Source organism: Eschrichtius robustus, chromosome 16 (assembly GCF_028021215.1).
Source record: "Eschrichtius robustus isolate mEscRob2 chromosome 16, mEscRob2.pri, whole genome shotgun sequence".
Lineage (NCBI taxonomy): Eukaryota > Metazoa > Chordata > Mammalia > Artiodactyla > Eschrichtiidae > Eschrichtius > Eschrichtius robustus.
The window spans coordinates 77,112,114-77,126,484 of record NC_090839.1 but is presented as its reverse complement, the minus strand read 5'-3'; the positions used below and the strand labels follow the sequence as shown (position 1 = coordinate 77,126,484).

Sequence of the window (14,371 nt, the reverse complement as noted above, 5' to 3'; positions counted from 1 at the left end):
AACTCCCCAGCCATCACTCCCCATTCTCCTCTCCTCCAGCCCCTGGCAACCACTGATCTACTTTATCTCTCTGTAGATTTGCCTTTTCTGGACATTTCATGTAAATGGAATCATAAGACATGTGGTCTCTTTTTATCCGGCTTATTTCACTTGGCATGTTTTTAAAGTTCATCCGTATTATAACATGAATCATTATTTAAATTTTTTTTAATAGATTTTATTTTTAGAGTAGTTTAGAGTTCACAGTAGAATTGAGCTGAATGTACAGAGAGTTCCCATATTCCTCTGCCCTCCCCCCAGCCTCCCCCACTATCAACAGCCCATACCAGGGTGGCTCATTTGTTACAATCTATGAACCTACATTGACTCATCATTATCACTCAAAGTCCATAGTTTACATTAAGATTCACTTTTGGTGTTGTACTTCTATGACTTTTGACAAATGCATAATGACGTGTATCCACCATTATTATAGTATCATGTGCAATAGTTTCATTACCCTAAAAATCCTCTGTACTCCAACTATTCATTCCTCCTTTTCCCAACCCCTGGAAACCACTGATCTTTTTATTGTCTCCATGGTTTTGCCTTTTCCAGAATGTCGTATAGTTGGAATCATACAGTAATCACTTAGTAATATGCATTTGAGGTCTCTACATATCTTTTCATGGCCTGATAGGTCATTTCTTTTTAGCGCTAATATTTCACTGTATGGATGTACCACAGTTTATTTATCCATTCACTTACTGAAGGACATCTTGGTTGCTTCCAAGCTTTGGCAATTATGAATACAGTTGCTGTAAACATCTGTGTGCAGGTTTTTGTGTGGACATAATTTATCAACTCCTTTGGGTAAATACCAAGAAGCATAATTGCTGGATCATATAATAAGAGTATGTTTATTTTTCTAAGAAATTGACAGTCTTACAAAATGGCTGTACTAATTTTTTTCAATGAATTCCTTAGGAGTTTGTATATCTTGTCACCTACATATAGCAAGAGTTTTACATCTCTCCAATCTGGATGGCTTTTATTTCGTATTCTTGCCTAATTGTTTTGCCTAGAACAGTATAATGTAACAGAATAAAATGGAAGTGATGAGAAAAATATATATATATTATAGTATGTAATAATGAGAATAATACTGGTGAATAGAATAGAAATGAAAAGAGTGGGCCTCCTTATCTTGTTCATGATCTTATGGGAAAAGCATTCAGTCTTTCATCAAGTTGAGGACTTTCCCTTTTACTTCTAGTTGCTGAGTGTTCTTATTATGAAGGGGTGTTGGACTTCGTCAGGTTCTTTTTGCACATCTGTTAAGATGATCCTGTGGTTTTTGTCCTTATTTTATTGACATATGATGTATTACATGAATTGATTTTCAAATGTTAAACCAACCTTGCACTCCTGGGCTAACTCCCATCCAATCATGCTATATAATCCTTTCTATGTGTTGCTGGATTTGGTCTTCTCTTGTATTTTGTTAGGTATTTGTTTTTATTTTTATTTGTGGTAAAATTCACACAACATAAAATTTATCATCTTAACCATTTTTAAGTGTACAGTTCAGTAGTGTTAAGAATACTCACATTGTTGTGCAACCAACCTCCAGACCTTTCTCATCCTGCAAAACTGGAACTCTGTATGTAATAGGGAAGAACCTTTTGTATTCTATCACAAGTTAATCACTAAAGAGATGTTGCCTGTAAGCTTAAATTATACATAATGGCCCATCTCTGGGAACCCTGCTTCCCAGGTAATGAGCATTAAGCTAAATACCTTTGTTTAGCTCACAGGAAACATCCTGACCAGGCCCACCTGTGAATGACTGCCGGAGGAAAAAATTAACACATCCCCTCTGGAGGCAGATGGGAATCAGGAAGTGTTTTGCTTTACTCCCTCCCATTTTTGTATAAAAGGAGCCTGAGTTCTAACTCAGGCAAGATGGTTCTTTGGGCACAAACCCGCCATCTTCTCGGTCAGCTGGCTTTCTGAATAAAGTCGTTATTCCTTGCCCCAGCAACTCCTCTCTCGATTATTGGCCTGTCCTGTGGCGAGCAGTACGAGCTTAGACTCAGTAACATATACTCATTAAAAAACTCCCCATATTCCCCTCTCCTCAGCCCATGGTAATCACCCAACCACCATTCTACTTTCTGTTTCTATGAAATTGGCTACTTTAGATACCTCATATAAGTGGAATCATACGTATTTATCATTTTGTGACTGGCTTATTTCACTTAATGTCCTCAAGTTTCCTACAAGTTGTAGCACGTGTCATGTTTCCTAACTTTTCATGGCTGGATAATATTCGATTGTATGTAAACACCACATTTTCTTTATCCATTCATTGGTCCATGGACACCTGGGTTGCTTCCACCTCTTGACTATTGTGAATAATGCTGCCATAAACGTGTGTGCATCAATAGCTCCTCAAGACACTGCTTTGAATTCTTTGGGGTATATACCCAAAGTGGAATTTTTGGATCATAAAGTAATTCTATTTTTAACTTTTTGATGCACCACTATAATGTTTTCCAGAGCAACTGCACCATTTTACATTCCCACCAACAGTGCACAAGAATTCCAGTTACTCCACATCCTCACCTGCACTTGTTCTTTTTTTTTTTTTATAATAGTAGCCATCTTAATGTGTGTGAGGACAGTAGAGTTTTTTGAATATTGAAGACAGGCTTATCTAATCATGTTTTAAACAACTGCTTTTAGTGCAATTTCTCTAGCTCTTTTATGTTTCAGCCAGCTTTTTTCCCTTTCTTCTTTTTTTAATTAATTTATTTTATTTATTAATTTACTTTTGACTGTGTTGGGTCTTCATTGCAGGCTTTCTCTAGTTGTGGCGAGCTGGGGCTACTCTTCATTGTGGTGTGCGGGCTTCTCATTGTGGTGGCTTCTCTTGTTGTGGAGCATGGGCTCTAGGTGCACAGGCTTCAGTAGTTGTGGCACGGGGGCTCAGTAGTTGTAGCTCACAGGCTCTAGAGCGCAGGCTCAGTAGCTGTGGCACATGGGCTTAGTTGCTCTGCGGCATGTGGAATCTTCCCGGACCAGGGCTTGTACCCGTGTCCCCTGCATTGGCAGGCAGATTCTTAACCACTGCGGCACCAGGGAAGTCCTCTCTTTCTTCTTAATTGTTTCACAATGGTTATCTTTTTCTGTGCTCAACTCGGAGGTGAGAGACTATCTTATTCCCTGGGGTGTGTCACTGTGCCCTTCTCTTGGTAGATTCCATATACATCTTAACAGGTAAATACATTGGAAATACGGGCATCATCCGAGGTGAAATATGCAAGAGGCCTACTGTCGTACTCTCAGATGCTTATAGAAGACACTACTAAGCTAGAAGTGAAGTCTGCACTGCATTATGATGCCTTTACTACCTGGGGGCTGCTGGCTCCACTCGGGGCTTTTCCAGTGCCCTAGGCAACTAGACCTGTGTGTATTTGTGTCTCCCTCAGTAGGTTGTAAGCACCACTGGGAGAAGGCGCCCTTAGAGCCACCTCTTTCTGGTCCCAAGCATTATATTTGCCATGTTAAATCACTTCAGACATGGAGAGCCGCAGGTGCTCCAGGACTAAACCTTGAGTCAAGTCCAGTGGAGACCTGAGCATCTGGAAGGCTGTGGAGAGGAATGTAACCTCCACGGCCGAGGCCACTTTGAGTAGCTCCCTGCTCTCTCCCCAGCGCCTACAACTGTGCTCAACCCAGTGGGTGCTCAATAAATGTTTGACCATCATCCAAGTCTCGGTGTAAAGGAGGCAGGGAATCCTAGAGCAACGCAGACGAGGCTCTGGCGAGAGCGGGGCCGAGTGCCGGGCCAGGGAGGAGGCCGGTGCTGTGAGCTCTTGGGCAGCAGGGCTGCGCCGCTGTCCCTTGGCACGTACACCCAATACAGCGCCTAGCACCGATCAGGTGCTGAACAGTGGCTGGCTGGGGCTCCAGGAAGATGGCCTGCCCTCAACGCTATTGCCGGCTTCCTTCCAACCGGAACGATTCTCTCAGACCCAATCAGGACGCTGGCTCTTTGCCTTCTGCCGGACACCACCCAATCACAGTGCGCGGGAGGGAGAAGGGCGTGAAGCTCAGCAGCGCCATGACACTTCAGGGCGAAGAGTTTAGGGCCCCGGCGCCGCCTAGCGGTGGGTGAGATTCAACGGCGCTTCCACTGCGCCCGAAGGCATCTTCCCAAGCTCCAACACCGGTCCTTGCAGGACCCGTGAGAATAACATCGGAGGGGTTTTCACTGGCTCCAGGAGAGGCTGGTCGCGGAGCCTTTCGGGCCTCCTCGGCGGCGCTTTGCGTCCGAGCAGAGTCCGGCTTCGGCCCCACTGCGTCCAGAACCCGGCGCCCAGCGGCAAACGCGGGGAAAAGCGCTGGACCCACGGCGCCGCCCCCGGACCCGCTCCTTGCCGGCGGGCAGGGGGAGGCCCGGCCCGGGCGAGGGAGGCCGGGCGCCGTGAGCTTCGCGGACGTGGCCGTGTACTTCTTCCCGGAGGAGTGGGGGTGTCTGCGGCCAGCGCAGAGGGCCCTGTATCGGGACGTGATGCGGGAGACCTACGGCCACCTGGGCGCGCTCGCTGAGGCCCGGCCCTCCCCTTTAACCTTTTTTTTTCTTGTGACCGGGGGACCCTTAGACTTCGGTCCGGGCGCGCCTGAGAGTGTGTCTGTTGTTGGGAAGGGTCTTCTCCCCGAGTGATCGGGAGGCTGCACCCCACCCCTGCAGAGGAAGCACCTTCTCTAGGCTCCATCCTCTCACCCTGTCCGCTGTTGGCCTTTCTCCCCTAGGATTTTGCAGGCCCCAAACCGGCCCTCATCTCCTGGATGGAGGGAAGGAAGGAGGCATGGAGCTCGGAGGCCAAGGGTCCCGAGGAGGGGCCGAGGCGCCCAGGATCTGGGATAGGTGAGGAAAACCGAGCTGAGCTGGAAGTCAGCCTCTCTTGGGAGTGAGCCGGGCGACCCTTTCTCCCAGGAGGCCCTCCACACACACAGCCTCTCTTACAGGCCCCAGCTGGTAAGAATCCTCTGAACCTTTTCTTCCAAAGTTCCTTTATTAGACCTGGTGCCTTCCTTGGGTCAAGAATAGGGAGGTAGGGGAAAGAGTAGCTCGGGATAGAACTTACTGAGCCTCCTTCTCTGTGCCCAGAGAGTCTGCATCCTTCAGAAAGGGGCCAGAAGTTCACTTGTGCAGCCGGGACTGTCGGCCCAGGCGGCGACTGCTGTTTTTATTCACTGACCTGCTGTGGGTTCCAGTGCCTTGAGAAATCTCAGTCCCTACTGAAATGCCCACATTTAAGGGCTTTAACATGGCAGGTAATTGCTTATTTCTGTCAAGCAGTACTATCCATCACCTTCTGACAATACTACAAGCTTCCAAGCCCTGAGTGGCGAAAAACATGGCATCCACCCATGGAATGGGGAACCGCTGCCATGGTTGAAACTGGGGGTTCTGAAACAGGGCCTGCTGCTCCCTTCACATACATCTACCCATGTGGAGAGAAAACAGGTGTGATGCAAGCACTTGAGTCTTCAGTATCAATTCTCTTGTCTCTTTGAAAGCAAGAAAAAGAAGAATGAATGGAGCAACAAAACGGGGGCCAGGGAACTTGAGGATGCCCCTGTGAGGAATGGACCACCAACGAAAGCCAGATTGGCCTTTAAGGACTGCGGCCATTCTTTGCTTCAGGTCCCCACAGAAACGGGACACTGGTGCACTCAGACTCCCAAGAGGCCCTACCCCTGCCTGGAATGTAGCCGATCTTTCAGCTACCCCTCCCTCCTGGCCAGCCACCAGCAGGTCCACTCTGGGGAGCAGCCCTTCCCCTGTGACCAGTGTGGACGTTGCTTCCCCCAAAGAGGCAACCTGGCCGTGCATATGCGCACACACACAGGGGAGAAGCCTTTCTCCTGCTCAGACTGTGGAAGGCTCTTTGCCTACCCCTCCATGCTGGTCAGACATTGGCGAATCCACTCTAGAGACCGTCCTTATGTCTGTGGGCCTTGTGGGGCTCAGTTCCTCCCAGAAGGCTCATCCGGTCCATCACCGCATGCTCCACACAGGGGACAAGCCCTATTCATGTCCAGATTGTGGCCGCAGCTTCCGCCAGACTGCGGCATTGGTCATCCACAGACACAGACATGGTGGGGAGAAGCTGTACCTGTGTACCCAGTGTGGGTACCACTTTACCCACCCTTCCCTCTTGGCCATCCACCAGTGCATCCGCACTAGGCAGAAGCCCCATATCTGTTCTGACTGTGGTCGGGGCTTTGCCTACCCCTCCCTCCTGACCAACCACCAACAGGTCCACTCTGGTGAGTGTCCCTAACCTTGTGCCCACTGCAGTGCCTACTTCGCCCAGCAAAATAACCTGCTCCAGCATCAGCTCATCCATATGGGAGAGAAGCCCTACAAGTGCCCTGATTGTGGCCGCTGCTTCCGGCAAAGTGGCTCTCTGGCCATCCACAGGCACACCATACAGGGGAGAAGCCCTACTCCTGCCCTGAATGCAGGCACAGATTTACCTCTTCCTGCGTCCACAGGCGCACCCATTCTGTTGAGAGGCCCTTCCTTTGTCCCCAGTGTGGGAAAACCTTTAGGCGAAAGAGTGCTCTGAAAGCCCACCAATGGATCCACTGTACAGGCAGGACAAGTCGGAGGGGTGACAGACCTCTGTCACAACCCCCAGCTCAGACTTCTGTCCATGAGGCCCAGGAACCCTCAGTACACTTCTGGCGTTTTCCAGATATGTTCCAGTAGTGCCACTGTCTCCCAGTTAAGCAGTGTGGAGGAGATAATGTCTTAAGATTCTCCCTCATCAAGTATTGGGAAGGAGGTGTAGAGAGGGCAAGGGACAAGAGAGGGGAGAGAGAGAAAGGGAATCAATCAAAAAGAAGACGGTGGGGGCTGAGCCACATCTGGAGTCTATGAGAGACCTGGGAGCAGAGACCAGAGCTTAGAGGGAGCACATCCAGATTGAATAATCTGCCAGGGAAAGCTTGAGACCCTTCCAGTCCTCTCCTAGCACTGACTGCTGCCTCCTGACAGTTTCAGCTCCCAGTTTTCCCCTAACTCTAGATCTCAGGGAAACAAATCTCAGACCCACTCACCCAGCTTGGAGCCAAAGGGAAGCAGAGGATTATAGGCTTTGAAACAGTTTATCCCATATTCAATCTTAACTCTTCCCTTGCCTCATCAACATCTCTCTGACTATAAAATGAGTATGACAGGGACTTCCCTGGCGGTCCAGTGGTTAAGACTCTGCCCTTCCACTGCAGGGGGCCCGGGTTCGATCTCTGGTGGGGGAACTAAGATCCCACATGCCTCGTGGCATGGCCAAAAAAAAAAAAAGGTATGATAATACTGCCCCCAAGGTGATTGTGAGGATTAAATTATATTTAGTCAAAACTGTACGACAGGGCCTTCCCTGGGTCCAGAAGATGGTGGGGGCTGAGCTAAGGTCCCACATGCCCTGCTGCACAGCCCAAAACAAACAAACCAAAAAACCCCTGTACAACATTAGTTGTTTAGTACAACATTTTCCACATTGTATATCCTCCAAGTTTTGCACACACAGTAGAGATTTTGGAATATTGAGGACAGCCTTACTTAATAATCATTGCTGGAAACAATGGCTTTTAATGTAATTTTCTATTACTTTTACATGTTTCAGTGAGTTGGAAGCTATTATTACCTTTTTTTCCCCCTTAAGTGACTCACAATGCTTATTTCTGTGCTCAACTCGGAGTTGGGAGACTGTCTCATAATTCCCTGGAGTCTGTCAGTGCTACCACTGTGGCTTAGGCAGCCAGACCTTTGGGTATTTGTGTGTCTCCCTCAGTAGGTTGTAAGCACCACTGGGAGCAGGCACCCTTAGAGCCACCTCTTTCTGGTCCCGAGCATTATGTTTGGAGATGTCATGTTAAATCGCTTCAGACGTGGAGAGCCTCAGGTGCTCCAGGACTAAACCTTGAGTCAAGTCCAGTGGAGACCTGAGCATGAGGAAGGCTGTGGAGAGGAATGTAACCTCCACGGCTGAGGACACGTTGAGTAGCTCCCTGCCCTCTATCCAGCGCCTATAACTCTGTTCAACCCAGTAGGCGCTCAATAAATGTTTGACCGTCGTCCAAGTCTGGGTGTAGAGGAGGCAGGGAGCCCGAGAGCAACGCAGACGAGGCTCTGGGGAGAGCGGGGCCAAGTGCGGGGTCAGGAGGAGGCCTGTGCTGTGAGCTCTTGGGCAGCAGGGCTGCGCCGTTGTCCCTTGGCAAGTGTCAGCAGCACGGCGCCTGGCTCGCAGCAGGTGCTGAACAGTAGCTGGCTGGAGCTCTAGGAAGAAGGCCTGCCCTCATGCTACTATCAGCTTCCTTCCAACCGGAACGATTCTCTCAGACCCAATCAGGACGCTGGCTCTTTGCCCTCTGCCGCACGTCACCCAATCACAGTGCGCGGGAGGGAAAAGGGCGTGAAGCTCAGCAGCGCCATGACACTTCAGGGCGAAGAGTTCATGGACCTGGTGCTTTGCAGAGGGCTCGCGGTACAGACGTGATGCGGTTGACCCCCGGCTACTTGGGCGCGATCAGAGGCCCGGCCCTCCCCTTTTCTCCCTTGTTACGACACGGGGACCATTCGGCTTCGGTCCGGACGCGCCTGAGTGTGTGTCTATTGTTGGGGAGGGTCTTCTCTTTGAGGGTTCATAGGGTTCAGGGGCCGTATCCCACCCCTGCAGAGGAAGCATCTTCTCTAGGCTCCATCCTGTCACCCTGTCCGCTGTTGGCCTCTTCTCCCCTAGTTTCTGTAGCCCCCAACCCTGCCTTCATCTCCTGGATGGAGAGAAAGAAGGAGGTATGGAGCCGGGAGGCGGAGGATCCTGGGGAGGGGGCGAGGCGCCCAGGATCTGGGACAGGTGAGGAAAGCGGAGCTGAGCTGGAAGTCAGCCTCTCTTGGGAGTGAGCCGGGCGGCCCTTTCTCCCAGGAGCCCCTCCCCCTACCTTCCCCAGCCCTTCTCTTTAAAGACCCCAGTTCGTAGGAATCCAGTGAACCCTCTCTTCCCAAGTTCTCTTTACCACACCTGGCGTCCTCCTTGCCTTCAAGGGAAGCTGGTCCCACTGGTCCGCACTGCGGGTATGGGGTGAGGCAGCTCTGTTGGGGATTGAGATCTTTTGCCTTCTTTCTGCTTAGAGTACTTAGAGCATTGCTGTCCAACAGAGCTTTCTTCAGTTATGAGAATGTGCTGAATCTATGCTGTCCAACATAGAAGCCACTATCCACATATGGCTATTTAGAACTTAAAATGTGGCTAGTGTGCCTGAGGAAGGGAATTTTAACTTTTAGCTAATTTAAGCCTAGATGCCACCATATTTCTGATTGGCCTTGCAGAGGGGCCAGTTCACTTGGTCAGGTTTCTTGGCCCGCCCTTGCCTCTAAGGAAGTACCCTGCCATTTGAAGCTGCCTAGACCCCTCAATATAAGGAATTTAATGACTTGCCACCTTCCAATTAAGATGGCAACAGGTGTTTTTGTGTGCTTAAAAGGCACTGAGATCTCAGTTTGAGAAATGTTTTCACTGAAATGCCCACATCTAAGGTCTTTAACCAGGGAGAGGTGTTAGCTTCCCTATGAAAAGAATTCAGCACTTTCTTATGAGAACACTATACAGTTTTGGAGGCCCTGAGTGAGGAAGAAGGGATGGTACTTTTCCTGAAAAGGGGAAACTTCTGCCTGAGGCAGGTGGGGTATCTCTGGACGAGGGGGTCACACTCAGACCCCTGTGCCTCGGATGAATGGGTACTCAGTCTCACGTGCTGCTCCATCTCCATACACAACTGCCTGCTTCCCAGAGAGAGAGAGCGAGCTATGTGGTTCACAGCACCCTGCAATCTTCCCCTGGCTCCAGTGTGGCTGTTGCTTTTGAATGAGTAGGGCACTGGCCACCCACAGAAGGGAGAAGTCCTATTCATGTCTGGACTGTGGGCAGCTCTTTGCCTTCCCTGCACTGTTAGACGCAGAGTGGTAGGTCCACTCTGGTTACCGTCCCCATGTTCATGGTCATGTGGCATCCACTTTTCCCAGAGGGCTCACCTGGGCTAGCACCAGCTGCTCCACGCAGGACACACCTGTGCCCTATGACCTCCACCTCCACCCGAGCAGGTCCTCTATATCCACAAGTGCAGACGTATGTGCACAGACTGTGGGTGCCACTTTGCATACGCCCACCCCCCCACCCACCCCAGCCAACATGGGCTCGCGCATTGGGTAAGCACCGCCGCTACTGCCTACAAAGTGCTTGCCAGGAAAACGTGCTCTGGCACCAGCTCACCCACACGGGAAAGAAGTCCTGCTGGTGTTGTGACTGGGGGCGGTGCTTCCGCCAGAGGCTTCCTTGGCCATTTACAGCCGCGCACACACAGGCGAGAAACGTTCTCCCTGCAGTTGGCATCTGCTTCTACTCCTCCCTCCTGCTCAGCCAAGGGCGCATCCACTCTGATGAGACGCCTTCTCCCTGCACTGAGAGTGGGGAAAGATTCAAGAGAGAGTATGCCCTGAAAGCCAACCAGTGGATCCATCAGACAAACAGGGAGAGGCAAAGGTGTGGGAGAGCTGGGTAGTCCCTGTGCCAGGCTCCATCCCTGGGGATCAGGCCCCCCAGTTCAAATCCACTATTTCTAAGACAGATTCCAGGAGTATGGGGGACCTGGGTCACACGCTGTGAAGGCTTATGATGGAAGATATCTCTTTTCATCCGAGTGTTGGCCATGCAGGGTGAGCAGAGGCAGGAGAGAGAGGAAAAAAAGGGGGAGATGTACTAAGTGATAAGGTATGTGCCTGCCTTGAAGTCCCCCTTCAGAGAGCAGGATATAGAAGTAATCAGAAAGGTGCCTGTGAATTACTTTACTTAGAAAGGGACAGGTTGGGGACTTCCCTGGTGGCGCACTGGTTAAGAATCCGCCTGCCAATGCAGGGGACAGGGGTTCGAGCCCTGGTCCGGGAAGATCCCACATGCTGCAGAGCAACTAAGCCTGTGCGGCACAACTACTGAGCCTGTGCTCTAGAGCCCACGAGCCACAACTACTGAGCCTGTGTGCTGCAACTACTGAAGCCCGCGTGCCTAGAGCCTGTGCTCCGCAACAAGAGAAGCCACCACAGTGAGAAGGCTGCGCACCACAACGAAGAGTAGCCCCCGCTCGCTGCAACTAGAGAAAGCCCGTGCAGCAACGAAGACCCAATGCAGCCAAAAATAAAATAAATATATTAAAAAAAAAAAAAAAGAAAGGGACAGGTTGGAACTAGCCTACATGAATCTGTTAAGGTAAGTCCTTCAGGACTCATTACTCTCTCCCAGGATTAAGTACACTGCTTGCTCAAGTCTGGGTTTATGGTGCAATGACATCTTAGGCAAAGGTGAGGTTTGTCAGTCTATAAGGTGAAGTCCACATGTACTAACTATAATCAGAAGTTGTACTTTCAGGCACTGCCCCTCACTGAGCATGAAACAAGGAGAAATCAATCTCGAAGACTTTCAAAACCCAATTTGGAGCTGCCAGTGCAACACAGGGGACATTCCAGGTTCAAATCTCATCCCTGCCTTTACTAACAGGTTCTGGGCAAGCTGCTCAACCTTCTGAAATGTCCTCATAATGACTCTGGAAGGATAATCCTCCTCATAGGGACTCTGAAGATGAGTTTCAACTGAGATCATTTATATCAATTTCAACCATGACATTTTTAAAAATAAATTTATTTATTTATATTTTTATTTTTGGCTGCATTGGGTCTTCGTTGCTATGTGCGGGCTTTGTCTAGTTGTGGCGAGCGGGGGCTACTCTTCGTTGCGGTGCGTGGGCTTCTCATTGCGGTGGCTTCTCTTGTTGTGGAGCACGGGCTCTAGCTGCACAGGCTTCAGTAGTTGTGGCACGCGGGCCCAGTAGTTGTGGCTCGCGGGCTCTAGAGTGCAGGCTCAGTAGTTGTGGTGCACGGGCTTAGTTGCTCTGCAGCATGTGGGATCTTCCCGGACCAGGGCTCGAACCCGTGTCCCCTGCATTGGCAGCTGGATTCTTAACCACTGCGCCACCAGGGAGGTCCCTCAACCATGCCATTTTAAGTCTTCTGTCACTTATAGACATAGTTTTACTCTGATGCTTTTATAAAATGAAGATCTTCAAGGAGATTCATAAAGGACTTTTTGACAAATAAGACTTTTGATGACTTTTAGATCTTACCACTGAACTGGATAAAAAATTACAAAACTCTAACAGGAAACCTGATGGCTTCTTCCAGATTAACAGGAATTAATTACATGGGACTGAATGAACTGATAAATATGATTTATAATTTTATGACTTTTTGTCTAAAATATTACTGGCTCGCTTTTAATCTCTGTTTTCCAGAAAACCTTTCCTCTTATGCTATGACCTACAACAAGTTGATAAAGTATACCTCTGTATTGTAAATGAAGATAAAACATTGATCTTTTTCTCTCTGCCTGATCCCTCCAGAATTTGGCTTCTCTAGCTAGCTCCCCTCTGGACTTGATGGCTTCTTGCGACCAGGTTACAACTAGTTATACTAATCATTGAAATCTGTTCTCTTTTTGTTGTTCTCAAATTGCTTATGCTTTGTGTCTCTCTCTGCTGTACTATGACCTTATTAATGTTACTAGCTATATTACTTATATCCTGTCTATTTTATAAGATTGTTACCTCTTGCATTACCTAATGTATCACCAGGCCTCCAACAAAACTAATGATGGCTAAATGTCTTGAGGCAATTGATCATATACATAACTCTATGTAAAATAATTGTAACAGTGAGACTCTAGATATGGAGAAGCAACAAGGGAAAACATTTCCTGCATTATAGGAACAGACTAGTAAAACACACGATCCAGAGAATTTTAGGTTATTAACAGGGCCTAATCCAAAAATAGCACATTGGGGGACTTCCCTGGTGGCACAGTGGTTAAGACTCCGTGTTCCCAATGCAGGGAGCCTGGGTTCGACCCCTGGTCAGGGAACTAAGATCCCACATGCATACCGCAACTAAGAGTTCGCATGCCACAACTAAGGAGCCGGTGAGCCGCAACTAAGAAGCACATCTGCCACAACTGGCACAACCAAATAAAATTTTAAAAATTAAAAAAAAAACAAAACAGAAACAGCACATTGGGTGGCTGATCAACAAAATCTTCCTCTGACCTAGGAATGAGAATTCCATGACAAATTGACCATGAAATGCCTCCCAAACCTTGGTCGAATTTATGACCAAGAGGGGGCCCTGTGTGGGAGCTCCCTGGTTGCCTAGTGGTTAGGATTCCGGGCTTTCACTGCCATGGCTTGGGTTCAATCCTTAGTCAGGGAACTGAGATCACACAAGCCGCTGGGCGTGGCCAAAAAAAAAAAAAAAAAATAGAAGGGGCCCTGTGGAAAGGGAACCTTGCCTGCCATTTGGTAAACAACGAATGCTGCCGGCCATCAAGTTATCAGCCACTGCAGCCACCAGGCCCTCCTACTCCCTACCAAGGTGTGCCTTGAGGGAAATTCAAGATGGAAAAATACAGGAAACATTATGTGCTCTGGATACTGGCTAGATAGTTAAGCTGCATAGCTAAAGAACAATTTCAACAAGCCCAGACTCTTGCATCTTCCCATATATAGAAAAGCCCTAAAATCATTAACTTGAAATGTCTGTTTTTTTGTGATTAGCAATAATGTTTTGATGTTCAAATATATATATATTTTTTCCAGCAAAAACTGCTATATATCCTGGCTCCCCCCTTACCTCTTTGGAGCAGTTCCTCAGAGCTGAGAGGATAGTCCTCAGTAAGGTCCTGGAAATAAACTCAACTCGCAACTTTTAGGTTGTACGTTTTCTTCAGTTGGACAAAATCTTTGTTCTCCTTACTAGCAAGTACCCTCTGAGATTTTCCTCATCAGTAGAACCAGGATGATAATCATCATTTAACACATGGTAGCAAAAAATAAATACGTTGAACGTGTAATATGTTGGGCATGGTACCTGCGCACAGGAAACGCTAACGTTAATTCCCTTCCCCAAAAGGCAAGGAGGGAGTTACCCACTATCGCAAGCGAAGGCTCCTCTGAGAGAGCCAGGAAAGGAGACCCAGGGATATTCCAGCCCCGGGTTGGCCAGAGTGGCTCCGTCGCTCAAATCCTTCCCTCCCTCAGCTAGGCTGCGCCTCCAAGAAACAGAGGCTCATTACTGATCCCAGGCGGGGTCGCCCCTTCCCGCCTCCAGACTCCCGGGCAGTCACCCGACACCGAGGGTCCAGTTTTCTGCCCTTACGCTTCCGTTGGCTTCGTTCAAACAGGCCGCTTTTGGCAACACCCAATCAGAATACTCGATCTT

At 48.9% G+C, this 14,371-nt stretch overlaps 1 protein-coding gene and 1 long non-coding RNA gene across 2 annotated transcripts; one reads left to right on the top strand and one right to left on the bottom strand.

Annotated features, from left to right (window-relative positions):
• Positions 1-3,961: 3,961 nt before the first annotated feature.
• Positions 3,962-6,769, top strand: LOC137750442 (zinc finger protein 785-like). The gene is made up of 7 exons (XM_068524789.1): positions 3,962-4,154; positions 4,269-4,597; positions 4,801-4,941; positions 5,699-5,881; positions 6,039-6,324; positions 6,492-6,647; positions 6,756-6,769. The coding sequence occupies exons 1-7, from the start codon at positions 3,962-3,964 to the stop codon at positions 6,767-6,769; spliced, it is 1,302 nt and encodes a 433-aa protein (XP_068380890.1).
• An 856-nt stretch (positions 6,770-7,625) lies between these two features.
• LOC137778688 (uncharacterized) lies at positions 7,626-14,086 on the bottom strand. Its single transcript, XR_011076975.1, has 3 exons — positions 13,784-14,086; positions 10,326-10,513; positions 7,626-8,829 (listed from the first exon to the last, which is right to left on the bottom strand). It is a non-coding gene; the product is annotated as an uncharacterized lncRNA (long non-coding RNA).
• Positions 14,087-14,371: the final 285 nt, after the last annotated feature.

Coding starts and splice junctions, on each gene's coding strand:
- LOC137750442 (XM_068524789.1), top strand. CDS start 3,962: ATGGCCTGCCCTCAACGCTATTGCCGGCTTCCTTCCAACCGGAACGAT. Junction 4,155..4,268: donor GGCCCCGGCGCCGCCTAGCG/GTGGGTGAGATT, acceptor CACTGGCTCCAG/GAGAGGCTGGTCGCGGAGCC. Junction 6,325..6,491: donor CCACCAACAGGTCCACTCTG/GTGAGTGTCCCT, acceptor CACACCATACAG/GGGAGAAGCCCTACTCCTGC.